Below are 27,677 nucleotides of genomic sequence, written 5' to 3'. Positions count from 1 at the left end.
ATCTCCAGGAAGTCAGAGTTACATTCTCAAACCCTTTGCGTGGTACAGGATAGAATTTAATATGCAGAATTGAATGTGCTGTAAGAATAGGTTGTCTTTAATAGAAGAACAAGAAACTGACTTTACAATCTTGTACTTGCATGGTGATGGGAGCATGAGGTTCTAATTATTTTAAGGTTTTCACAAACATTTTTGTAGGCTTAAACAATAGAGTCCTAAAAATAGAGGGGAAAAAAGAACCCCAAAAACCTTTTTTTTTTTTTTCAGAAGAGAATCAGTTCCTATATGTAGTCTTTGAATTCTTATAATAGTATGTACCTCCATTCCTCTGTTTCTATATGCAACTTCTGTTTGAAGTCAGTAATTTCAGTTTAACTCAAATGCGTGTTAGCCTTGTATCAAATTCAAAGTAATATATTCAGTGTTTACTGAGGCTTAGATGGGAATTCTGTCCTTCATAATCTCATCCTGAATCTTGTGTAAACAAAAACATCTAAACCATAATGACCACAGAAACTGGAGTGCCAGCTAAAAATGTATTTTTTTTAATAATTCTGAATTTATTTATATGCCCTTTTTTGTTACAGAGTAGAATTTGGTTTATTTGTAAATCTTTTTTTTTTAAGACATGTCTTTGAATTGTATACTGCAGTCTGACAATACTGTATTCTCAATCCTATGTGTAGACAGGAAAAAAAATAAGCTCAATGTTTTTAGTTGCAAACTTTGTCTGTAGATGCTATTTCATTTGAAAGCAAAAAACAAAGACAAACCCTCTAAGGCAATGTTTTGTCTACAATAAATTTCTCTGTAAGAATCATATTTATAATTAGGGCTGAAGACCTTTTTCCTTGTTTCTTTTTCAAAAAGAAAAAAAAGACTTTGTCAAAAATCATTAAAATCCATTTGTGACATATTATGGACTGAGAAATGGCTAACACCTTGTCACATAAGGTATAATTTATTGGAGTACATTTTCTCTGCTCTTCTCTCTCAGCCATTAGGAATGCCAAATTTAGATCTAAATTAACTAAGAACATTGTGGTACAAACTGTTCAACTCACCAAGGCTATAGACACGCCACCCCTCCAGGTTGTTTTATGTGTGGATTGAATGGGAAAATCACTTGTATTTTCTTTCTGAAAATCTACTTTATTTAGCTGATTAGAAAAGAAATGAAAGTGCATATCATTCAGTGTATGAGTGAACTGTGTCATGATTAAATTTGTGTTTATCATTAACAGCCCACGGGATGGGTGGCAGCTCTGTGTACATATCCAATGCTTCTCTTTGACAGTCCTGAGAGTTCAGGTGCGCTTTGGCAAGAAGTGCAGCGAGTGGGCATGAACTGCATGCATTAATCATTAGCTGTGAAGGGCATTCTCTGTTCCATGGGTGCACAGGAGCCTCTCTCTCTCTCTCTCAGCCCTGCTCAGGCTCCTGCCAGCTGCTGACAGGCAGCGTCGTCACCGCCTGCCTGTGCCAGTGATGGCACCGACCTGCAAGCAGAGGCAAGGTCAGCCTGCCCTCAGCACAGCCCTGTTTGGCACTGCTCTATTTCCATCAGTATACAGTAAATCTTAGGGGTTTTTCCACCTAGAAAAGGAAAACTTGCAGCATTTTCATCCCTTAATCTTCCTCTTCAAAGATACCATTCTCTTCCCAGGTGTCTTCCAGAAAGAGGAAGGGAGCATGGACAAAGTGCCCTCACCTCTTTGGGGCGGCACACCCTTTCTAAAGCTCACTGAATCATTTTTGTTTAGAATTTTCATTCTAAAAATGAAAATGTTGAGATCAAAAACTCCTTGTAGAAAATGTTGAGATCAAAAGCTTCATTTTACTTGAGGAGACAAACCTGGAGTGTTGCGTCCAGTTCTGGGCCCCTCACTTTAGGAGGGACGTTGAGATGCTTGAGCAAGTCCAAAGGAGAGCAGCGAGGCTGGTGAGGGGCTTGGAACACAAGCCATATGAAGAACGACTGAGGGAGCTGGGGTTGTTCAGCCTGGAGAAAAGGAGACTCAGGGGTGACCTTATCACTCTCTTCAGCTTCCTGAAGGGTGGCTGTGGTGAGCTGGGGGTCGGTCTCTTTCTCCGAGCAACAACAGACAGAACAAGAGGACACAGTCTCAAGCTGTGCCACGGGAGATACAGGCTAGAATTAAGGAGGAAGTATTTTACAGAAAGAGTAGTCAAATACTGGAATCATCTACCCAGGGAGGTGGTGGAGTCACCATCCCTCAATGTGTTTAAGGGAAGACTGGATGTGGCACTTGGTGCCATGATCTAGTTGAGGTATTGGAACATGGGTTGGACTCGATGATCTTGAAGGTCTCTTCCAACCTAGAAATTCTGTGATTCTGTGATTCTGAGACTGTGCAGTACAGAGGACACTGTCTCCTCGTCATTATGTAATAGTCCAACATTAAGTTACTGTGAGCATATGAAACTGTGCTTGTACTCCTGTGATACTTAAGGCCCATCAAAGATTATGTCTAAACTAGAATTTTTATGCTCCTTTGAGCATCAGCCAATTATAAAATTAGACATAAAATTTGAGTAATTTATAATTTCAAAGAGGGAGACTTCTTGTAAGTTTCCAGGATTCTCCTGGAAATAAGGGTTTCTGAGGGTCCTTCCTTTTCCCACCTACTCTTTTCCCTGCTCTAGTACAACTCTTTGACATTGGCAACTGTGAAGATTCAGTCACTTTTCCATGCCGTACAAGAAATGGAGTAAATGGGTGCAAAAAATTGAGGAAGAAAATATACAAGACTATTTGCGTGGGAAGTAAAAAGGCAGAGTACGTGATTAGAAATAATATTTGAAATGGCATATTGAAATATTCCTTTAAGTACTTGGATGATATTTGTAACACTTCTTCCCTGGGATTTACAAGGACAATGAAAAAAAAAAGAAAAGAGGACTTAGTGTCACAATATGAACTGTAAATATCTCTCTAATTAATCCAGTCCTTTCCAGCTGCTCAGCTGCCTCTAAATGTTGTTTTGACTATCAAAGAAATGCCAGAAATTCTTTTAATCCAGAGTACAGTGGGAATTACTTTGTCAACTCCCTTGTCTGATTCCTGATATGGACCACCAAATTTACAAGGAATTCTCAGAAAAAAACTGTTTTCTTCAGAGAAAGCTAAATGATGAGTGTCAGGGAGAAGCAGCTTAGGGAAAGGAGGAATTTAATTGTTTTTCATTTCAACAGGGAAAATTTCCCCAAAGAGGAAAATAGATCAACTGTTTGAGTAAATACAACATGGGGAGTCCAAGTAAAATATTCAACAGATGAATTGCTAAAAAAATGCCAATATGTTCTTTATCTGAAGTCTGGGAGGCAGGATGAGGAGCTGGAAAATGACCTGATGCACCTGAGTTCTTTACAGGGATTTCTGAATTGGGGTGATGAAGACAGCCCTTCTGGTGGAAATCCTGGGAGAAGGAATGTGCCCTCAATGAGTCCACATCCCTTGAGCTATCTACAGCCACAATTATTCAATAATTTCTGGGTTTAAGTGAGTTAAATTTGGGAGGTTTTTGGCCTGTGCCAGGTGGCACAGTTCCAGACAAAGTGCTGGGACTGCACCTGTGCTCCTGTGGCTGCAAAAAAATGGGAAGAGGGAAGGAGCAATACTTTGATTTCTGTGTGTGCATATGGGCTCTGCTGACAGAGCTGCTCCAAAGACTGGGGAGTGCACCAAACCCCACTTTTTTGGGAGGGTTGGCATGCGCAAATACACTCAAACATAAAATTCAAGCACATCAATGTGAAATCCCGCTGGTGGTTTGGGGAGTACAGCCTTTCTCTTTCTTATTGCTGTTCTTAAGCAATATGTTACACAAGGCTAATAAAACAGAGCTGATTTATATCTAAACCCAGAAAATGTTGAGATCAAAAACTTCATTTTACTTGAGGAGACTCTGCAGTACAGAGGACACTGTTTCCTCATCATTATGTAATAGTCCAACACTGTGTTACTGTGAGCACATGAAATTGTGCTTGTACTCCTGTGATACTTCAGGCCCATCAAAGATTATGTCTAAACTAGGTAAAGAATTAAAGAATCCCATAATCAGTGATCCATTCTATCTAATTAGGATCAGTTTAGCAGGGGTAGGCGAGCAGGTGTCAGCAGGGAATTTAGAGTTTCATTCCTGCAGCTGTGTGGCAGCAGAGGAAGGGGCACCGCACATCAGCCCTTCTGTGAGTGGGGAATGAGGTGCTGTGGTTCCACAAGGTGGCACTAAGAAGTTGTAGAACAGTGAGACTGAATTCGTATATTGTTTTTAGTTCTGTGAGAATGTTAGTTCTGAAATTTTTCAGTATAACTGCAGTAGTGTTTTGACCATTATTCCACAGTAGAAAATATCCCCATTTTAATGTGGATATATTTTCTTTGTGAGGGAATGAAACAAGCTAGGGGAAAAAAAACCCAACCAAAAATAACCCCTTTTGTCATTTTTGAAACACTTTGTAGTTAGCAAAGCATATTTTGTGGATTTATGGCAGTCACAAACTCCATGAATATGCACCTTTCATTGTATGTGTGTGTTAACGTGTTCATGTATAATTCTAATAATTCTAATAGGTATAATTTATATAAAAAACAGTTTTTAATTACTTTTCTAGAATAATTCCTTACAACTACACCATGCATGAGTTCTCTTGATCCTATTTTCTCAATATATTAACACCATTAAATGGTTTGGAGCCCATGTTATCAGTATAGATATGTGCTGATATATATCCAAATATATCCAAAGAAAGTGAGATTCTCCAATAATCTCCTCATATACAATAAGTGTAATTTTTATTTTAAGATAGAAGGAGGGTTAGCATTAGATTGTAATGTGAGCTGATTTTTAGAGTGTCATTATTTCTTTTTGTTATTAGGCTATAATTATACAGACTATAATTAGACTATGAATTAATAAGCTAGCATTGCAGTTTAAAGTTTGAGGTTTAATTGTAGTGAATGAAAGATATTAATGATAGGGAAGATTTCAAGTACACATGGAAAGTTTGGAAGAAATAATTTGTTGTGGATGAATGTCTAAAATAGTATTTCCAAGAACCTGCTCTATTTTTCTTTAAATACATGCCTCAGTTAAAAGATTTTCCTTTGGTTTCAAGGGGACACTTGCACAGTCATGTGCCTTGCTGAATCAGAGTATAGAGGGTCACTTATGGAAACACTTGAGTAGTGTCAAATAGATTTTCAAATCCTATGGGCTTATACTTTCTTCATGGCTAAAAATTCAAAGATGTCCAGACTGTAATTATCTTTGCATTTAAATATATGAGAGCTAAATTCTCCTTCTCATTGTTTCTCATGTGGGTTTTTCTTCTCAGTTACCCCAAGTCTACACATATTTTTGGAGAGTACCCACAGCAAGGGAAAGATCTAAATTTATTCATAAATCTAAAAAAAATATAGCTTCGTACATATCTGCTGGTGTATGATGCCATTACTTTTATTTCGTAATTTGACATTAAAATGTGAATTCTGCTTTCTGAGTTCTAGCCCTTTAAAACTTCAGAACTCTGGCACCTGACTAGGTGTCATTCCCTGCTGCTCAGGTCATCTCTGCCTCTTTTTCCCATCTCCTATTAATGGCAAAATGCATCAGCAGCCTGACAGTTACATACAAAAACCTGAATCTCCAACTTCTGAACTTTCTTGAGCCTGGCATTCAAAGCTGGGGAAGTTAAGAATGTGCTCAAACTGAGAATCATGAACTCATCCCTCTTTTTGTGCGAGTACTGAACCCTCATTTATAAGTTTAGTGGCACCACTGTCCCAGTAATTTTGAAAAGCTGGGCCTTAGGGCTCTATCACAAGAAAACCAGCCTTACAACCAGACAGCTCTGTCCAAACCAATAAATGATCCAGGGCCAAGGTGCAGGCTGCAGAAATGTCCAGTTATCCAAATTTGCTGCTGTTAACAGACCCAACAGAATGGCTCCTGGCCTGTGGCACTCAATTTTTTAGCAATGTCAGTGGTCAGTTCAGTAATAGCATGAGCTAGGGCATGTTCCCAAAAAATCCTATCGTGAGATGACCTGAGATGGGGCCAGGCAGGGAGGGAGGATGGCTCTGTGGTGTGGCCATTGCGATGTGAGCCCTACTGTGCCACTTGCCCTCATGGCCTGAGAAGGAAAATGGGTTATGTCCCTTTTATAGAATGCATAAAAGTTGGCTTAAGGGATCCTGAAACTGTCCTCTAGCACACTGTTGTGAGTCTTGCCCCTGCTGTTAAGCTCAGAACTTCTATTTCTCTTCTAGGAAGAAAAAAAAAATGCTTTACATTTACAGCTCTAACCTAAATAGTTCAGGACTGTGTCCCTGGATGTCCTGAATTGAGAAGTTCAGCATGACAGATTATTAGCCAGAATTTAGGTGACTCTCTGTGATTGGTGCATCCTGTTGGCTAATCCTAGGTGGTTTCCTTATTGGTATATTGTGTTTTCAGATTGTCCTCTGCAGTTCTGTTCTCAGTTCAAATAAGTCATAAATGTCTTCTGTTCTCAGTTAATTCACAGCAAAATCCAAAACCATCTTCAAATTTCTGTCCACAGATGTAAAAATGTAAGAAAAAAAATGCACTCACAGTTTTAGCTGGGACAGCTTGAAAACTACATAACATCTCCATGGCCTACAGCACAAAACACAAAACTGACTAAGTGATTTACAAGCTATACTTACAAGGGATTTAGAAGACAGAATGCATAATGGAAAATAGAAGAGCAGTTTTATGGTTTTATTCAGAATGCAAGGCTTCTTATGTTGTCCTTTTATTTCAGAAGTGTACCTATTAAATATAAACTGCAAACGATTTTTCCTCATCTCTGATAATCTGTAAACCCATTACTGGGAAAGATAATTCCCTGGGTCATGCTGGAATTACTGAATTATTTATTTCCCTTTATCACAGTTTTCCTTGTTGTATAGTAAAAATGATTATCTGTGAATCTTTACCTGCAGCTATAAAGGCCAGAGTAAAATGTTCTGAAATCTTACAGCCGTCATGAAAACTAAATTTGAATGATTTGATGAGCTCAGTTGTTGGTCATAGTCAGTTTTTTTTATTTAGTGGTACAGAGAGATGCACTCTTTACATGCTAGGCATAAAATGACAGAATTCATCTTGCCTGCATGAAGTAGAATCCAACTAAGTGAATTAAATGTGTAGCTCTCTTGGTATCTGGTAAAATAAACATACATATCTCCAAAAGTCAATTAATCTTTTCATAAACAGAGGAGTGAAGAGATGCACAAAAATTATTATTGAGAGCTCTCTCATTCCAGTAGCACAGAATTCAAGTCAAATAATTTATCTGTCAAAAAATGTGCATTTCTTCCACTCTAAGGGGTATGCAGAGTGGGTGCAGTGCTTTTAGGCCAAACAGGGGAGTTAGAATGAGATGACCTTTAATTTCTCTTCCAGCCAAAACATTCAGTGATTCAAGGAATCTACATTGTCTTCACATACAGTCAGTACCCTAAATAGCAAGTGCATTGTGTTTAATTACCCCTTTGAATTAACTTCAGTCCAGACTTAATTTTTTGTAATACTCATAACATGATATACCCAAAGGAAGCATTTAATTTAATCTTTCTTTAGTCCAATACCAAAATGAAGAAATAGAATACATGAAGAGCAAATGAGATCTGTAGGGAAAGCAGCCTTTTCATAGATACCCCTTCATTTTTGTCTTCACCACAACTCTCTTGAGTGCCATTGTCCCAAAAAATCTGTAGCAGTCAAAATTTTTTATTCACCTTGGTGCTTATGATCTTATTCCACCAGAAAGAAATACAAACAAGTAGGAAATTAATTTTATAATTCACAATTATATTTTCTTCAATAAAGTACATCTTCCTCTGTTTTTGTAGAATTCTTTTCTATCTGTCATTTGCTCTGTTTAGGAGTTGGATTTTTGCATGTATTCCTTTGCTGTCCTTCACAGGTTCCTAGGATAAGCCAGGTTGCAACTGACTTGCAGAGGTCTCTAGTTCAATATCAGGTCTAAGATCAGGCCAGGTTGCTCAGGGCCAAATCCAGTCTGGTGTTTAAAACCTCCAGGGAGGCAAATTTACAACCTCCCTGGGCAGCCTGTGCCACTCACATTTGTTGCTAATTAGTATAGTCCTCTATACACTGTAAATTATTATAACAAAGATTTTTTTTTTTTTCTCTCTCTAAGGTTAGTCTCAGTGAGGAAAATGCAGAGGATTAGTTTTCAACTCCTTTGCTAAAAGTTAGGACTTTTCTATTTCAGAACATTTTCAAGACCGTGCCTGGATGGGCTGCCAGGGCAGGCTGGTGCCCATCTCTAGTTCGGCTCAATTCTAGGGGTTGAAGTTTTCTAGAAGAACTTTACTTTTAATAGTTCCATTGAAAATCAGAAAGCATGACAGCTCCTATTTGTTTATCTAATTTTTCCATTAATTTTACTGCCTTGGAACTTATGTTTCTTTATGAAGAGAATAAATAGATTTGCCTTGAGCCAAGGCTGCCCTTTCCCGAGGAAATGGGTTGGGGAGCACAAATGTCCATCCATCCCCTAGTGAGCATGGTGGAGAGGAAATGTCATGGCAAAACCACCCAGAAACTGCAGTTTACACAGACCCAAGAGGCTGCAGAGAGAAGCAATAACCAGTGGTGGTGGAAAACAATTTCTGGGCATCAAAGACTACTTGGCAGTTTGCTTCAACTCGAAACCCACTTGGTTGAAGCCAAGCTTAAAGGACAGGCAAAGGGAGAGGTGCTCATATCCATTGTGCCTGATCTAGTTGCCTAAATTATTCTTAGTCATAAATTTCCTATGAAAAATAATTAAATGTTTGGGGGTTTTGGTTTTTTGGGTTTTTTGGGGGGAGAGGAGGGTTGGTTTTTGGTGGTTTTTTTGGTGTTTGTTTTTTTTTTTAATCAATAGCCTATTGTCTTCTTTGGAGAGATAAAGAAAACATATAGAAAAATACATCTCAGTACTTTGGCTGACTGGGTCCTGTCACAGAAAATTTAGCAGAGAGCTTTTTTTTTTTTTCTAAAATTGGCTTGTTTAATTTGACTTGCTGACTCATTTTTCCAGCTGGTCTGTCATCCTACTCAATTCCAGATGAGGCAATAGGAAAAAGAATACTCTTTTGAATATCCCACCCTCTTGCCAAACCAAGTAACAATTAAAATCTTCAATTTTCATTGCAGTTCTTTATCTCTGTTAATTATCCAAGGAACAGTAAATCAGATATATTGTCTCCTGCTTGTTGTCAATAATTTAAATTCTAAATTCTTTATAGATTTGTTGCAGATTTAACACACTGCTGTTTTTCCCTAAATTATACAGCATTTCGCAACTTGAATCCAATTCAGTGTTTCATTTTTACATTTGAGATCAAATGCGAGACAGTCCAGTCTAATTGACTCATATGTTTTCTGCACACACAAGAGAACCCACATGTCTTGGTAACTTTTAATCCAAAAGAAACATCAGGTCTCTCAAGTATCTAATTAGTGACCATCAGTGGGGTTTTTCCATAGTTTTTGAGAAGAATCTATTCTGAATCAAGTATTTAGTGGACAATGAACTGGGAGCAGTGTGAATTCAAAAAGAACAGGAATACAGGAGGCAGGGACCTTGTGAGCTGAGAGGTGCCAATATAAAATAACATGGTGATAATCAGAAAAGGAAAAAATAGATGTTAATTAAGTAGAAGAAGAAAGATCTATTAGAAGAATTATAGCTGTCATTTTTTAAAAGATGTCAAGAATAAAAGGGGAATGGCAAATGTGGTACAGTATTAATAAATGAGATGTAAACATGCCAGGTAAAGTCATTTTTGCACTGTCAATCCTGATATTTTCAGGGTAATAGAAGGTATTTTTCATCTGTCTTTATCAATATGAACTATGAGGAAAAAAATTACCATAATGGAGGCATAATCATTGTTATATCTGTCTGTGTAATCAGAAATGTAATTGGCATGAATAATTATTGGGGAATGACCCTCTATGGAGTAGTCTTCAACTATAAAACAAGCACTTAAATCAGTTGCTTTAATTCTCCTTTTAACTGCACAAACAAAGGGGTTGGATAAAGCAAATCAAAATATATTGTTAATTAAAAATGGCATCCAGCACAAAGCCTTGTTTGCCCTTCTTGCATACAGGGGTCAACACTAATAAAGTTTCACCATTTGCTACCTGCTGATGGATGATGTGAAGCCATTCCTACAGCTCTTGGTTAATACTTGAATTCTGATTATATCACACCATTTTTATTTTTTTTTTTCCTATTTTGGAAGTGAAGATTTGGGTACTAATTGCACATGCTAAATAATATGGTAACAGTTTTTATAAATAGTCATATAACAAACTTAGCAATGATCAGTTGTTTACAAGGAGTCTCTGCAAATTTAGAGTGTAATATTTAACAAAAACATTACCTTATTGCTTACTCACAGCCTGCATGCAAATTATTTGTAATATATTTTCATTTGAAGCATCCAATCCATAGAAAGGAATTTTCGTTCTGATTTCAAATTGTGGTTTATGATTTGTACATTGAAGTGGTAAAGTTAAAGATCAATATAGAAAGAGATGCTTAAAAAGGAAAAGTGTCTGACTCTTGAACAGAGGGACATGAATATAATGAGCAGTTCATTAAAACTGTTGGGAAAACACTTTTCCCAGCTTTTAACAGAAGCACTCAAATTTAGAGCAAAATGTTCGGCTAGAAACTGAAAAATAGTATTTCTAATTTTTCTGTCTATCTGGTAAGTATATAATATTTTTAAAGCAATACCAGGTTTTGGTTTTAAATTTTTCTCATTCAAATCAGAAAATTTGCATGGAAATTCATTTCAGCTGAAAAGTCTGTTTTCAGTCCAAAACTTGAAGATATTTTGGCAAATTCTTCTGAAACCAAAACTCCTTACAGTTGCTGAGACAGATTAGAGTATAGCATTATGTAAAAATAATATAATTTTGCTGAAAAACCCCACAACTTAAATGAATATCAAGAGCTTAAGGTGAAAAATCAGAATCTTAACCTTTGTATGGAAGTTGAAGTCTGTTGAACTAATTTAGTGTTTTACATAAAGAAGACCAAGTCTGAGCAAAAAGCGAAATTGTTTTGTGTAGTATCTGAAAATTTCATATTTTGAATCCTAAAAAGTCCTGGTTTGCATTGCTTGGAATTCTACAGCCACACATATATTCTTTTTAAGCCATTGGTAAGCATCTAATATTGATATGTTTTGTCAACTAATTTAACAAGAACTGAAGAATTATAATTACCACCCTAGAACTTAGAACCTAAAAATAAAATACTTGATGAACAATCACCAATGTAAGACTTCTAAAGTATGAAGGTTGTGTGAAAGAGCATTCTTCTTGATTCTACATCATGGAAGAAATAATAGGAGTACACAAAATACCATAATCTTTTATTTTTTACATCTCTCATATCTTTTATGGATACAAAAACTGGAGAATTCATAGTGTTCTTATTTATTCAAATTTATGAAAAATCCTGGTATCATTCACTTGAGGTCACAACTAATAAATGATAAATAGTTGTTACATGCATTGGTTTTTCACTTGTACAGGTACGAGTGTTCACATTTTCTGTTGGCCAACATAATTATGACAAAGGACCCATACAGTGGATGGCCTGTGAAAATAAAGGTACCGTGTCTGTCTTTTAAACTGATCTTCACTAGAGCTTTGGATAGGTGATATCTTTGCTCTCTAAAAATGGCAGATTTTTCAGCTTGGTTTTTAAGTTTATTATCTTTGTTATCAAAATTTTAAAAGTTAATTTATTACATAATATATACGTGAAAAAATCACATGTAAACGAGAAGATGGTATATTTATTTCTTTATTACTTTATTTAAAACTTCATATTGTATGAAAAATACCACAGTAGTTTTTATAATAATAAGCCATTATGGTTCAGTTTTGAGAATATTTGTTGTAACAGCCATCTATGTAAAGTTGGAACTGATGACAGATAAGAAATTAGTCAAAGCTGGTTTAAATTAAGTGGTCTGGACAAAGGGAGTTTTGTTTGGTTTGTTGGCTGGTTACATTTCTTTCTGGATTTTTCCAAAACGTACAAGGGATAAGATACTTAATTTTTTTTTTCCTTTCTTCAATGAAAATATCAAAATTATTCTTGCTATGATTTCTTAGTTTTTGAGAGCTTCTTGTATTTTCTACTTTCATTCTGTTTTCTTTATGTAGGACAAAAAGAAAAAGTAAAAAAGGTGAAAGTAAGGAAACAGAATGTTTTCTACATGAAATTTTTACTTGAAAAATATACTCAGAAACATTTTAGGCATGTGATAAACTCGAGTCTCAAATATCTTATAGTATAGTTCAACAAAGCATAAGATATAGAGATATAGCAGAAAATAGAAAAGAAATAATAGAAACAAACAGAGATAAGTAGAAAATACATAATTTATCAAACATTTGCTTATTTTTTAAATACAGCAATTTTCAGGCCTGAATGAAAATGTAAAACTATTTTACAAATTGGTGAGAAGCAAGAGGTGAGAGGTGAGCTGGATTACAAAGGGTCTTGAAAATTAGGACTTGCAGGGAAGGAGATAAAGATATGCTCAGGCAGAAGAGTAATAGAAAGCAAAAACAAGAGAAAGGCATAGATACAGGGAAAGAAAAAAAAAAAAGAAAAGAAAAAACAACCAAACAAAACAAACTAGAAGAATCCATAGCCTGGGTGAATAGCATACATATGTGTCACAACCTCATGAAACCCTCAGCATGCTGACAAGTCATGCAGAAGATACTACATCTCCATGAAGAGCAGATTTTATTGTCAGATAACACAAAATTGACATTTATGTTTTGAACAGGTTTTTTTTTAACTAACATCTTTGTATCTCAAAATACTGTGTGCATGTGACCTCCATTGTTTTAAAACAAATGAGGACCAGCTGGTTTAAAGCATAACCACCTATGTCATCTTATTATTGAAGCAGAATGATTGTAATCTTCTGTACAAAATTCCTGTGATTATTTGTTTGCACATCCAAGGAAGCAGTTTTATTTACTTTTTCCTAAATTAAAAGATTTTGCGTACAGCAAAGGAAATTACTAATATCAATAGTTTACCTCTCTAATTCTCTGCCTCTTCCTTCCAATCTGACTTAAAAATTTCTTTGACTGTAGATGGATCTCAGGGCCTGGCTTCAGTCTTATTACATGGACAGTATTTTAAATATTTTTAATTCAAACAAATGAGCAATAAAATCAGTGCTAAATAAAGACATTTCTGATGTGCATTCTCTGTGTAGCAGAAATACCCATTAGCTTTTTTTCATTCTACAGAGTGCCTTATATTTTTATACTATAAATTCAATCTTGTGGCAGACCATAGCTATTTTTACATTCCTATATGCATTCAGCCTATAATTATGTTGCCGTCACAGCATATTAAAATAAACATTAAATATACTTGCACATCATATTAACTGGGATTTCGTGAGTACAAACTCAGCCTTAAACAAAACAGCCAAAAGAAACAAATTATAACTGTCATTACTTAAGAATCACTACCTTGGTCTGAATTACATGGTGACCCATCATATGGCCATGCATTGTGGTGGCATCTACTAAAAAGTATTTCATTCATAATAATTCTAATAGAATTTAGACTAGAAATTATTAGCTAAATGAAATTCCTCAAGATTAAGAGGCCAGCAATCTATTATGGTAAAATGGCATTGTTTCTGTTTCAAATTTTAGGTTATTATTATGAAATCCCATCTATTGGAGCCATAAGAATAAACACCCAGGTAAGTGAGTTGCCCAAATCCAGATGCAGTTTTAACACGCAGAAAGTGGAGTAATATATGTTCTTGGATATGTTTGCTCTTCACCTCTGCTAAAAACAATTAAATTTTAAGATACACTACATTAAGAAAATATTAAAAAATTGAGATTTTCTTCTACATTAAAGGGATTATTCTCCTAAAATGTTCTACTTTTTATTTCAAGTGGTTGCAGAGAAAGAGTTTCAAACATTATCCCTGTTACCCTAGCCCAGAGCAGCTCATGTCCTGGTCACAGCATTGCTCACATTCACCTTCTCCAAAGCAGGCTGACCACGGGCACACCATGGAGTGTCTGAAGTGCTCTGTGTCCTTCAGGCCTCTGCACAAGGACTGAGCTTCTGGCTCAGCTTTCCTCCAAGTTTTACATGGTCCCTCAAACTCTGTTGCTGAGACACGACAGCAATTTTATGATAAAGTTCTATAAAACCAGTAATTTTTAATGAAGTGTCTAGGCATTCACAGTTCACCTTCTGCCATGCTTTCTGCATGACCCAGAGGGTTTTTGTCACTGCTGTGGATGTATGTGAGGGGATAGCCCTGCTAGAGCATCTGAACTCATGTGGGTGCTGCACCACAATCCTGCTTTATAGGAGAGGTACCTGGATGGATCCAACCCTTTCAGAAGAGATTGTACTTCTTTCCTTCAAAAAGGATGTAGGAGCATGTTAGCAGACTTGCAGGTAGATAAACAAAGGCACAGGACTCTGAGATTATATTATGAATTCCAAACTGAAGATGGACAGTGTAAAAGAACAATTATTCTTTTCAATTGTCTGAAAGTCCAGATACTCACATGTCCAGAACAGCAGAGAAATATCGCAGCAGTTCTTTGTCCTTCCAAGGCCAGGCATGACATTTTTTGGCAGAAAATAAGAATCCTTTTTTGGCTTGAATAAGAACCCTTTGATTCTGTTAAACTCTTCCAGACAGTGTCTGGCAAGACATATCTCTAATAAGATCAGACAAGTAGAAAAAGTTGATGACTGAAAAAAGTTTGATGGCATCTACTCCCAAATAAGTCCAGAAACCTGACATCTCATAAGATCACCAGCTTTTGCCATACTCACAAACTGAAGAAAGACAGGAAAAAGAGGTTTTATAATTCTGATTTTTGTTGTTCCAATAGAAGTTACACAAATTGTTGCTCTAGGAACTTAACATACCCAGATGTTACACCACTCACCCTCCATTGTCCACTCTTTCTTCTGGGTTGATGGTTCTGTAATCTGCTTGCAACTTCTTTATGTCATTAGCAATTAAATAAAAATAGTTGTAATTCTCAGTATGTGGAAAAAGAGTGGTGGTTAAGAGTGTGTAAGGTCTGTGTGACTGGGAATGGAATACAGGAATTACCTCTTCAGTAAATACTGCAAACTGAAGACTTAATTATTTTGTGGTACAATTTTTAAGAAGTAAATAAATGCTTCTCCTGTAATAATGGTGACTTTTTATTTCCTTTTTTCCCCTGATATTTTAATTTTTATTATTTAATTATTGTTGATTTTAATATAGCTTGTGCTCTTTGATCTAATAATTGCCTTCTGATGAGTTCATTACACTTTTTAACAGGAATATCTGGATGTTTTGGGAAGACCAATGGTTTTAGCTGGAGAGCAAGCCAAACAAGTCCAATGGACAAATGTCTATCTGGATGCTCTGGTATGATCTGTATTTATCTCTACTAAAGTAAGAATTTTAGAGAGTCAGTAACTATGTGGGTCTGCTTTCCCACGAATCCAATTTCTTTCTGTTCCAAATATGATATTCTTGTTTTTCTAACATCTGTACTGATTAATAGAACAGCCACTAGGAAGAGATCTATTTATAATGTGCTGGTCTTACTTGCACCTTGCATCTAAGTGACCTGAAATTTAGCAGATAAAACCAGTTTATTCTCTGCAGACTTTGAAGTACAGGCCACTGCTGTTCTCAGCTTAAGAAAAAAAAAAAAAAAAAAAAAAAAAAAAAAAAAAAAAAAAAAAAAGCAAATAGCTTTCCATTGTTGTACCTACAGCAGTGAAGGTCATTTGTTACATTTCTGGTGTGGAGGAATTCTTAGAATTCTTAGTTTTTCCTCTTTTTTTTTTTTTTCTACTTCCCAAGAACATTCCAGGCAGAATGATATCTATCAGTATTACTAAGTATTTGCACAAATTTTGAACTTGGGTTGTTGTAATTGCTTACTTGCTCAAGGTAATGATTTCATTAGCCTTTAATTGGACAGTGTAAATAATGGGGATATAAACAAAAAGAGATATGAAAAGCTTTCTTAGTACTGAATTTATCACTTTGGTCTTGTAAAACAAACATACTCAGGAAACTACAGGAGGAAAAGTATTGTTAGAGGAAATCTAATCTCTTGCTCTGAATAACCTGCTTTTGAGGAACACGGCAAAAATTACTGCAAAATGGTGATTTGGACTCACGTATTTATCCACGCTCACGTAGCCGTGTAACATCATGTGAAAATGCACATCCTCCATTCCTGTAATTATTTTTTTTAATCAACATATAATTTTTACTGTCAATATAACAGAGCATGACACAGAGGAACTAGTTTTTCATTGAAATTTCAATGTCCAGAAGTTCCTTAACCATGTTTTGTTTGTTATTTTTGAGGTACTTACTGGAAACATAAAGGATGTGATGACAGAAGTTCTTATGCTCTGTACATATCCTGTTGTAAAGCCAAAGATAAATTTGTAACTAGGAATAGAGATCTGTTGATTCAAGTAAAATAAGTGACACCTGCAGGCATCTCTTTTGTTCCTTTATATACTCAGTGGGTTCATTCAGTCTTTCCTTCAAGGTTTTCTGCCTTCATGTGTTACATATGTGTGCTTGTGGGTATAAAATTGTATATTTACAATTGTATACTCACAAACACACATATGGCTTACAGGACTCATCCCTATAATTTGGTTCTTACTGTCCAGTGACTGTTTTTGTGGCTAAGACTAAAGTAATGCCAAGTCTATTACATGAGGCCACATTAGTGCATAAATTCAGGTTATAAAATTCTGAAGAGGAACTTTCATTTCAGTCTGGCTTTCAAGACTGTCTTAAATAATTGGATGTATTTGTAGTAATTCACAGCTCTTTTTTAGCCCTGTCCCTTCACATTCTATTTATGTGTTGCTCTGGCTTCATTTTCAAGATAATCCAAGAATTTTCAGATACTTTTAGGTTTACTAGTTAGGCAAAATTTATTCATAATTGTTTTCCTTTCTATCCTTTCTAACTTTACCTTCTTTTTTTTTTTTTTTTTTTTTTCTGGGGAGATGGTGTTATCCCCCATATTACATCCCCCTCCTGTTTCATTATGTATCTATTCAATGTTTCTTCTAAATAATGTCTTCTCTACTGATTCATCCCTATTTCTCTTACTTTCCTACAAAATCCACTTCACTTTGCTTGTAGCTTTACTAACTCTGACCTTTCACTTGATACACAAATGTGAGTTCATGAAGGATGGTGTAAAATTCAAAAAGGTGCTACTGGGCTGGGAAAAGAGAGAACAGATTACACCACAGTGCATTCATATGGTGATCTAGCTTTTTTTTTTTTTCTTTTCAAGTAAAACAAAGGGAGAAAAGAGATAAGACTCCTCAATAAACTAGATAGAAGGAGAGTAAGCATAAATGAAGGGGAAAAGTTTAAAATTAAACAGTCACATTAAAAAAGGTAGAAATCTCCCTATGGACAGTTTGGAATGGAAAACTAAACTTTCCTGGCTATCTGAACATATGGGGCTCTGGATCCTATTTTCTGTATGATTTGTGAAGGGTACTAAAGGAAAACCAGATTTCTTGTATCTTCCCAAAAAAATGCAAATTCCTTTTCTCAGTTGCCTCAGTACCAGAGGAGACCTTGATTTTGCCAAGCCCATGATAGACATTATTGCACACCACTCCAAAGCAGTGATGATAGAAAAAGTAGAGGAATTATTTGTTGTATTTTTCCATTGTTTTTTCCTGTATGTGTTATATACCTGTTGTGGCCTAACCCCAGCCATCACCCAAACCCCCACTGGAGAGGCTGGGGAGACAATCAAAGGGGAAATTTGTGGGTTGAGACAAAGACAGTTTAATAGGAAAACTAAAGCTGTGCCCACAAACAAAGCAAAACAGAGAATTAATTCACTGCTTCCCATGGGAAAGCAGGAATTCAGCCATCTCCAGGAGAGGAGGGCCCCATCACACTGAAAGTGACTTGGGAACACGAACACCATCACTCCAAATTGAAATTTACTATTTCTCTCTCCTCTCCTCTCCTCTCCTCTCCTCCCTTCCCTCCTTCCTCTCCTCTCCTCTCCTCTCCTCTCCTCTCCTCTCCTCTCCTCTCCTTCCTCCCTCTCCTCTCCTCTCCTCCCCTTCCATTCCTTCCTTCCCTTCCTTCCTTCCTTCCTTTCCTTCCTTCCCTTCCATTCCTTTCCCTTTCCTTTCCTTTCCTTTCCCTTTCCTTTCCTTTCCTTTCCTTTCCTTTCCCTTTCCTTTCCCTTTCCTTTCCTTCCTTTCCCTTTCCTTTCCTTTCCCTTTCCTTTCCCTTTCCTTTCCTTTCCTTTCCTTTCCTTTCCTTTCCTTTCCTTTCCTTTCCTTTCCTTTCCTTTCCCTTTCCTTTCCTTTCCTTTCCTTTCCTTTTCCTTTCCTTTCCTTTCCTTTCCTTTCCTTTCCTTTCCTTTCCTTTCCTTTCCTTTCCTTTCCTTTCCTTTCCTTTTCCTTTCCTTTCCTTTCCTTTCCTTTCCTTTCCTTTCCTTTCCTTTCCTTTCCTTTCCTTTCCTTTCCTTTCCTTTCTTCTTTCCTTTCCTTTCCTTTCCTTTCCTTTCCTTTCCTTTCCTTTTCCTTTCCTTTCCTTTCTTTCCTTTCCTTTCCTTTCTTCCTTCTTTCTCCATAGTTTAATGGATACTGTAGCTGCAAATATGTTTTCATAACATTTAGGTTTTTTGAAACTTCTATATCCTAAGTTGTTGACCATCATCTACTTTTAAAAACTAATATAATAATCCCACTAATTTGTGGACCAAAAAAATCATAATTTCAACTTTCTATTTGTCAAGTCAGTTAAGTATTATTTTCTTTTTTACAAAATTGAAAGTAATTGTTATTTACAAAAACTGAAAGTAATTGCTTAGCTACACACATTCTTCCATTGTTCTAATATATCATGGCTTAACATTTGCTTTTTAACTAAAAGTATTTTCCCCCTTCTTTACTGGTTATTTTTTAGGAGCTGGGCCTTGTGATTACAGGAACTCTGCCTGTCTTCAATCTAACAAGGGAACAAAATGGGAAAATTGTAAGCTTTTCATTCAAAAACAAAAAATAGTTGCAGTTATATAAATTAAATTAAATTAAATGTTAAATGCCTTGAAGTATGTGTATTTCCATAGATTATTTTGCAGTGTAATTGTCTTGTACATCAGATACAAAGGGGTCATATCCACTTACCTGATCACCTCCTGGGAACAGGAAAATGCAGTGCATTCTTTTACCTTTTTTGTCATTCTGAGTTTCAGGATGTGACATTTCACTATCTCGTAGTGGCAGTGGGAATGCATTAAGTGCTCAATTATATGGGAAGTAGATGATGATATTATTTAGACTTTTCTAAGAAATAATGTCTAGATAAATTTCTAGCAAATCTCTGAGGCTATGACATTTCAGGGTAAAAGGCAGTGATGTAGAAAATATAAATTAGTACATAATTAGTAATGATAATGGAAAAGAGCACTATATTTAGATTAAATTCTAAGTGTTGAATAAATAAAATTGCCCATCCCTATTACTGTCTGACCTGGAATCTGTGTCCTCTTCACAAAACAAAAAACAGACCTGGAATATACTTGAACAATGTGTGGTAAAATATTGTGCTTTTGTGTACTCCATTCAGGTCAAAATATACAGAAATTTAGACCAAATATTATTTGATTCAGTTTCTAATCTATTATATAGAATGAATCAATGAGGTTTTCAGATTTCTTTAGTTTACTTTCAGAATAGTTTTCTTAGCTTCCTTTAAAAAAAAAGTTGCTTAATCTTATCTACAAGACAATGCCTGGAATTGTCTGAGTCTTGTTCAAAGTGACAGACTACTGATTATCAAAGGATGTCATTCTGAGAAGTAAAACAGACGTGATCTAGTACACAGGAGCAAGAAGAGAACTCCAATCTGCTCAATTTGTATCTCCACCTGAATATATTTATAGGCTGCAAGATTCCTTCTCCAGCAGATGTTACCAATTTATTTACTATGCAGAAGGGATTCAGGTCGCACTATGTAAATGACTGCCCTCCTTTTCTGTAGTAGAAAAATAAATTATTTGCAAAATAACTGTACTGCCTGAGTCCCTGATTTCAAATGCTGATGATTCTTTTACTCACTGAGGTTTTTTATTGTGTTGGAATATTTTTCATTCATTTTTATACTATAGCCCAAAGAGTTAATTGTTTTGAGGTCTCATTTACCAACTGCCCAACCTAAGCATGAAAAGTAGCACAGTGCTGGTGCTGCTAGTTTAGTATCTGCATAACTGGCAATATTATTGCATCACTTTTGCTTTCAGCTGTTTTGTTCTTACATATAATATTTAATCTGGGACAGTATCCATCTTCAGAAATAATTTTCATATTCTATAATAAATTCTAAATTTAATTAATTTATTTTGGATCATTTTGACATAATTTAAAATATTCAGAATAGGCACATAACTAAATAGGCAGCTTCACATGTATCTGTCAAAAAAGACATGAAGGCAAAAATACAATTTTACTGACTGTTCAGTAATTCTGCATTGTAAATATGTCTAATACATACTAACATTTTGGATTTTTACCAGAATCAGCTGATTCTTGGAGTAATGGGGGTGGATGTCTCTTTGGAGGACATAAAGAAACTGACGCCCCGATTTACGGTGAGCTGCTTGCACTGGTGGTTTCCCATCACGTATGTTTAATGTGTGATTGCTATGCATGCTCTTTCATAAGTCATGCTGCAATGACTGGATTTGAGTCAAAATACCAGCAGGCTTCTTTTCATATATTCTTTCTATTGTTGTTCATTTTCTGGTGGTTTTCTCTCCAGCCATATATGTGTTACTGTGTGATTTGTCCATCAGGGTGCACTGTGTAAAAGTCAGCTTTTGCATTGGGGGATGTATTACAAGTAATTATCTTCCTGTATCTTAAGGCACGGCTCTTTAGTTAAATGTTTAGTTAATGTAGAGTACACAATCATTTCAGCTGAAAATATTTGCCATTTGTCTAGGACAGCTCTTTCTAGAAAATTTCTTTAATATAGGTGTCTGTCTGTATCCTACTCAATATGATTGATTTATTTATGTAGACATCTAGCTGTGGAATTTCTGTGAAAATAACTGGTGCTGTGGAAAACAAAAGCTGGGGAGGAAAAGGAACATCACAAGTTTGACTGAAGGCAGACACGAAGTCCTACATTTAGAATGGAATAATCCCACACCACAGCTCAGGCTGCCTCAAAGGGCAGGAAAGGACTTGGGAGTCATGGTGGAGGACACACAGCACATAAATTAGCAGTGTGCCATGGCATTTAAAACCAGCTGTGCACTAAACATCTGCATCAGTACACTGTCCAGATTTGATTTCCTGAATGGTAATAAATACTCAGGCCCAGTGCAGAGCTACTAAGTTGGCTGGGGATCTGCAGTACCTGGTACCTGAGATGCATTTGAGATGATGAAGGAGCCTAAGGGTTAGCTAATGGGAATTCTGGAGAAAATGGACCTTAACACTGCCTCAAAAAGAGGCTACCAGCATAGGTAACTAGAAATTCCATTTCCAATGGAAATTCCAGCTGAAATTAGGGAAGAAGGAGAATAGACTGCCCTTCCCTAGGTTGAGGAATTTGCACAGGAGGTATTCAAAGAATTGAAACCTAGTCCAACTTCTAAGTTGATTTTTTTAGTTGGACTTTATTTTTTAAGTTGGACTTCATTTTTTAGCTTTCAGTGAGAGGTTGTACCAGCTGACCTTCAGAGGTTTCATCAGCCTAAATCATTCTCCAAGTTTATGATCCTAAAAGAGTAAAAAATTAAGAAATTATCTTGTCTGTGTTAGTAATCTTATACTTCATGATGCCTGAGGCGTGTGTTTTCCACAATGTGAGCATTTCTTGAAAACCATTAATTACCCTTTCTTCATTACTTAAAACCATATAATGCTAAACTTCATTTCTTTCTTTCAGCTTTGTCCAAATGGATACTATTTTGCAATTGATCCTAATGGGTATGTGCTACTGCATCCAAATCTCCAACCAAAGGTATGAAGCACCTTCTAATTTACTTCTCTATATTAAGGGGATATTTTCAGAAAAAAATCAGAAGGTATGAGACAGCAATAGTGAAAATTCTCAATTTTGTGTGTTATAGGAAAATCTGTGGTGCATATATAGTTTCATCCAAATCCACCAGCTTTGGCTTGTATTGAATTTGTTTATTAATTAAAAAAATGTATATTTTGAATGCATATTTATACATGTCAAGTTTTTTCAGATACCTATTAACATTAAAACAATTAGTAGTAGCTGTAATATCATTTTGAAAACGGTATAATCATTGGGAAAAAGCTTGAAGCAAACAGTTTTTGTGCACTTGTTTTTTGGGATGCTTTCTCATTTAAAAGATTGAAATTTTTGTACTTGCAAAACCAAAGAAATCAGAGGAAAACACAATGTATTTTACTTGAATTGTTGTATTTATTTATTTGGTTGTTTTTTTGTTTACCAGAGCTGAAACCTGATCTCAGAGTTGGGATGGATTTAGCTGAGCACCCCGTCCCAGAACACTAGATTTTTAGTAGATTAACTTGTTTAAACATGATACTTTTTTCTAAATACAATTAAGACACTAATCAAATTTCAGGAAAATAGAAACCAAATATTTCAGTTTGGCCATTTATCCATTAACTGTAGTCCTTACCTTGTGGAGAATCCTACATTGTCTGTATCTTCTTAAATAACTTCCTGACATTGATGAGAAATGTCAACATGAATAGATGATTTTTTTTTCTGAAATCAGAACTTTGATCTTGGTTTTAATGACAGGTTCCTTCATGTGAAACAATCTCCTATTTAGTGGACTTCTTGAAAATTCTCATATTTTAATTGCTTCTTTCCAGTGAACTTTGTCTCTTGAATTCTTAAGGTTATATTATATAAATGACAAAGTTAAGATAACTTTTTTAATTGGCAAAGACAGAAGAAGAAATTAAGCATTCATCTACATATTTTAGTGATTAATTTTATTCTTATTCAGGGAGAAGTCAGCTTTGTGAATATTTGAATTAATTTCCTGGTGCAGTAATTAATACATTTGAAATCTTTTGCCAAGTGTGTAACACAAGAAAGAAAAAAGTGCTTCTGAAGAAGAGAAAGAATAACTTGACTGTAACTTTTAATGAGATACCCCTTTTGATTTATTTTAAAAGACACTTCAAAAATATAAAGGAAAACCATGGAAAAGAAGGGTTTTATATAGTCTTCATAACTGAGCAGGACTTCAGTTTCTGACTATCTGCATTTGATTCTCATGTCTTAAAAAATGGAAATTTTGATTTTTTTTTTTTTTGTGAATTCTTCAGAGGCAAAGATCTGCATCATGACCCAATCTTTTCTTAATTAGAGGTTATTAGTAATTGGCCTATTTATTTTTCCCTTGTATGCAAATTGAACTGTCTTTTCATTCATAGGAGTAATGTAAAAAGAAGCAATGCAATAGTCTTATTTTAGACCTAATCTTCTAAGAAACTGATGGACTGTTCATCTCAGATGTGCTGTTATCCTGCACTGTTGCCTCACAACGTTGAAGAATAAAAACTTCTTTTTAAAACTCAGCTCATCCCAAATAAATCTAGGCAAACTGAGTTGGATTATTAGGATGCTAATTGTCATGGTTTCTCTGTGTAATTTTCCTCTTAAAAGGATATGGAAGTCCTGAGATGTTTTCTCTTAATGCTCAAAACTTTGATTTAGAGTATGTTTAAAACAGGATGTTTTATAAGTAATAATTGTTATGTTGTAGAACAATGTCTAAGTGTAACATTAAGCATTTGAATTATTATTGTTATTGTTGTTATTAACAGTTACACAGACTAGACTTTTCCACTCCCAGTTTGTGTGGGGTGGTGCATGCTATTCAGGCTGATAGAGGAACTGCAGTTTAAAACTAAGGTACTCGACAAAGACAGATGTATCCATAATTCATGGACTTTCTTTAACATGTCATATTAATTTTAGTTGAACCTCCCAGTAGCTGTTAACTTATTAACAAACACCATTTTAACCCTCCTTGCCAGCAATTTTTCAATAGTTGTAAAATAAAACATAACTACGTCTTTACCTTTGGAGAGGTGAGGGTTTCTTACACTTCCAATTCTTCCTTCTTTTGAATGTCTTCTGCTTTCCTTCTGAAAATCTGTTTCCTCAAATCACAACTGGTTCAACACAATCATTATTTTGAGAAATTGACTTGGAGTTTGTAAAGTTGTTTGCACAACTGAGAAAAGTCAACAAACAACAAATTCAAAAGCATATTAAAATAATTTAAACCTTTCCCATCATGTTTTTATTTGCTGAAATATATGAAAATTATGTCAAAGCATAACAAGAAAACTTTTAATATGCATCTTAATATAGTTTTAAACAGCTTAAATCATTTTATGTTTGTGTAATTAGCAAGTTTTTTATAGTACTTAATTTTATGTTTTACTGTCAATTTTCTTTGTGTGTGTCTGCATATATGCATTTATTTTTCCCACTGTTATGGGAGAGAACAGGTGGATGCACCACCAAACAAACATAGTCACTGAAGTGAGTCCATTAAGCACATATTAACAAGCTAAATCTTAGTTACATTTTGGAAACAGTAAATAATTCTATTTCTCAATCTATTCTAAAGATAATATTATCCTGTTCAATATGAAAATGAATAATATAATAAAGATAATTATCTTTATAATCTTATTCATTTTTACTATGGTTTTGATCAAAACCCATTTAATGGCAGTCCTAAAACTCCATATGCCTTCAGTGAGGTCCAATATTCTTTTTTTACTGTTTAGGGTTATTTAAGAAACTTAAGAGGAGTTGAAGTTTAGGATCAAATATAAAAGTAAATAAAAAAGTGCACTATTCTTATTCTATATGTTATTCTGTCAGAATATGTGGAAGGGAGAGCTGTCTGTTAATTTCGTTCACATTAACATATGTCTGATTTTTGTTTCCCTATCCTAAAACTGTGTTTAATTCTGGAAGAGAGCTCAGAACTCATGATCAGGATGAGGGGCAGTCTCTGCCTGTGGTAGTAAACATGCACTGGACAGCACAGATTCCATTCTATAAGTAGGCTATTAACTAATAGTGCAAAAATATAAATTACTGCTTTTTTGTTACTTCAGCAAATTGGTGTGGGCATACCAAAAGTTAAATTGAGAAAAAGGAGACCCCATGTACAGGTAACTTTGGATGGAGGTGATTAGTGCATTAGAATGCATAGACCTGGAAATATAATTAGAAAGCTTCTGCCCTGCTTACTAGGAAAAAATCTAACTAGAGAACTGTTTATTGTGACAAACAGCTTCCAAAGCATGAAGCTTGCATCCTTTCCTGTTTAAATAATAGAAAACATGCTATTGGCTGTAGTGGAGGGCATTCCATTAAATTATGATGCTTTACTAATAGGTGCTAATTAGAGTCGTGCTGTAAAAATTCTTCTTCAGATGTTGAAATTAATTTGAAGACTGGAAATAAAAAGAGACTACTTGTGCTGGCTTTGCTTGCATAAACCCAAAGTCAAGAGAAGATCAGAGGACAATTCTTGTGACTTTGTTGCCAAGTTTTATTGTACAGTGTATGCGGCATAAAATTACAGAATATGATTTGTTCAGGTTTTTATGGTTTTTTTTTTTTTTTTTTGGAGAATTCAGAGTAGGGAATATATTCTATCTGCCGTTTATTTATCTGTATGCTAAATTTTCTCAGTTTAGCAGACCCAACTCCACAGAATTAACTGCCATTAGCCTGAATAGTGTAACTAGTCATGTTTATGTAATGCAATTCCTGAGGAAAAAACACTTAATGAAAACTTAAAAATCATGAAAGGAATAGATTAACTATATAATTAGAAAAATAATAAACTTAAAGACAGTATATCAAGTTTGATTTCTTACACATATGGGAATCTGTAATGCAAAACTTGTGGCCTGCACAGCAACACCAGTAAAACATGGTGTAAAATCCTGATCCAGGTCAGTGATTTCACCAAGTGTTGGGTGGCTGTGTTTATAACATGTGTAGAAGGCCACCTGAGGGCTGAGTTTTTGTTTGTGCACTGGAGAAATCAGCACTGAATCATAAAAAAATCTTGGTTTTCTTATCACACCTGTCTCCTGAGCTTGCCATGGTGTGCTCTGGCTGCTGCTGGGTTTGCCAGGCAGGTCTTGCTGCCCAGGGAGGTCAGCACTGCAAAAGCTCTGGGCTCCCATCCCCTCCAGATGCTCCTGAGTTTACCTCTCTGACTTTTTTCCATCACTTCTTTTAAAATTCTTTTAAAAGCCCAGTAGCCTTTGTCTTCATTAGTACTGCAGGAATGAGTAAGAACTAAGCTCCTGCAACACAGCAAAGGTCATCCATAGAATTTATGTGAAGTAACCTCCCAAAACACACTACAAAAACATTTTAGTTAATTTTTTTTTTATGTTGCTGCACCAGTTCTTTCTTTCTTTGTTTCCTTCATGAGTTGTCATTGAAATTATAGATCCTTGCCTTTATTTGTCCTGCTGAAAATGGATTGCAATCCTTTTGTTTGCATGCTTCATTGCTGGTGATTTATTTCTGTTCTGTTTTGTTAAGTTGTGCTGCTGAATGTGGTGGTGGTGGTGAGCTTATTCCAGTCATGTTACAGGCATGACTGGATAAAGAGAAGAACAAACTGAACTGTAAGTTTGTTTCTTCGTGGCTTGGAATAAACCCCAGTAAATGGCAACCTTGGAAATAAAAATGATGGAGCCCAAATACTGGTATAAACATTCTTGGGGGAAAGAGACATAAAGGGGAATTAGTCTTCCCTTTTAAAGTAGCGGTGTAGGAATTTTCTGTTCTAGCTCTAAGTGGTTGTCTTTGTGCCTCAGGCACATCTAAGAATGCATTTATACATGATTAGGTTTTTCTGCCTATTAAAAGTGATTAATAAGTATCATATGAGAAATGTGAAGTGATATAATATAAATCTTAAAAAGAAGAACAGTTAATGCATACTTGAATTTTTACAGAATTAAAGTTTGCTATTTTGTCTTTGGGACTCCTTGACTATGACTAGCCCAGGTTATCATTTGAAATGAGTATTGACCTTGATTTGATGTGATGGCTTTATTATTTTTTTTCTTTTTTTTTTTTACCATTTATTTTCTTCTCTGTTCCTTTGTGTGTTGGAATGGAATGTGAACTTCATAAATGCCTCCTCTGCCATGCCAATGCCTTCATGCATGCTGTTTGGGTTTGACCATGCTATTCATTATCCATTGCATGTAAGATATATAAATTTTTATTTATTTTTACATTTAAGCCTTTTGTTACTTATTTTGAGAGTGTGGATTTTGTTGGGAGGGAAAAGCAACTGCAGAGCAATAATTGAATAATTTTGAATTAGTAGGGAGCATACATTAATGCCATTATATTGAAGTTGCTAGTTTTATCAATCATATATAAATAGATATGCAAAAATTTTCTTGAAGTTTTCAGTAAATATTTTAAAGAAATATTTAGAATATTC

The 27,677-nt window shown here is 35.3% G+C and overlaps 1 protein-coding gene across 3 annotated transcripts in view; it reads left to right on the top strand.

Annotated features, from left to right (window-relative positions):
* The window catches only part of CACNA2D1 (calcium voltage-gated channel auxiliary subunit alpha2delta 1), a 375,032-nt gene that overhangs the window by 305,384 nt on the left and 41,971 nt on the right, over positions 1–27,677 (top strand). For all 3 annotated transcript variants that reach the window (XM_064702957.1, XM_064702956.1, XM_064702958.1), the window contains exons 13-18: positions 11,624–11,702; positions 13,791–13,840; positions 15,449–15,538; positions 19,106–19,174; positions 20,715–20,789; positions 22,097–22,171. In XM_064702957.1, the coding sequence (XP_064559027.1) occupies positions 11,624–11,702; positions 13,791–13,840; positions 15,449–15,538; positions 19,106–19,174; positions 20,715–20,789; positions 22,097–22,171 (438 nt within the window). The remainder of the gene's footprint in view (positions 1–11,623; positions 11,703–13,790; positions 13,841–15,448; positions 15,539–19,105; positions 19,175–20,714; positions 20,790–22,096; positions 22,172–27,677) is intronic.

This window comes from Zonotrichia leucophrys, chromosome 1A (assembly GCF_028769735.1).
Source record: "Zonotrichia leucophrys gambelii isolate GWCS_2022_RI chromosome 1A, RI_Zleu_2.0, whole genome shotgun sequence".
Taxonomy (NCBI): Eukaryota; Metazoa; Chordata; class Aves; order Passeriformes; family Passerellidae; genus Zonotrichia; species Zonotrichia leucophrys.
This window is presented reverse-complemented; position numbering and strand designations above follow the sequence as displayed.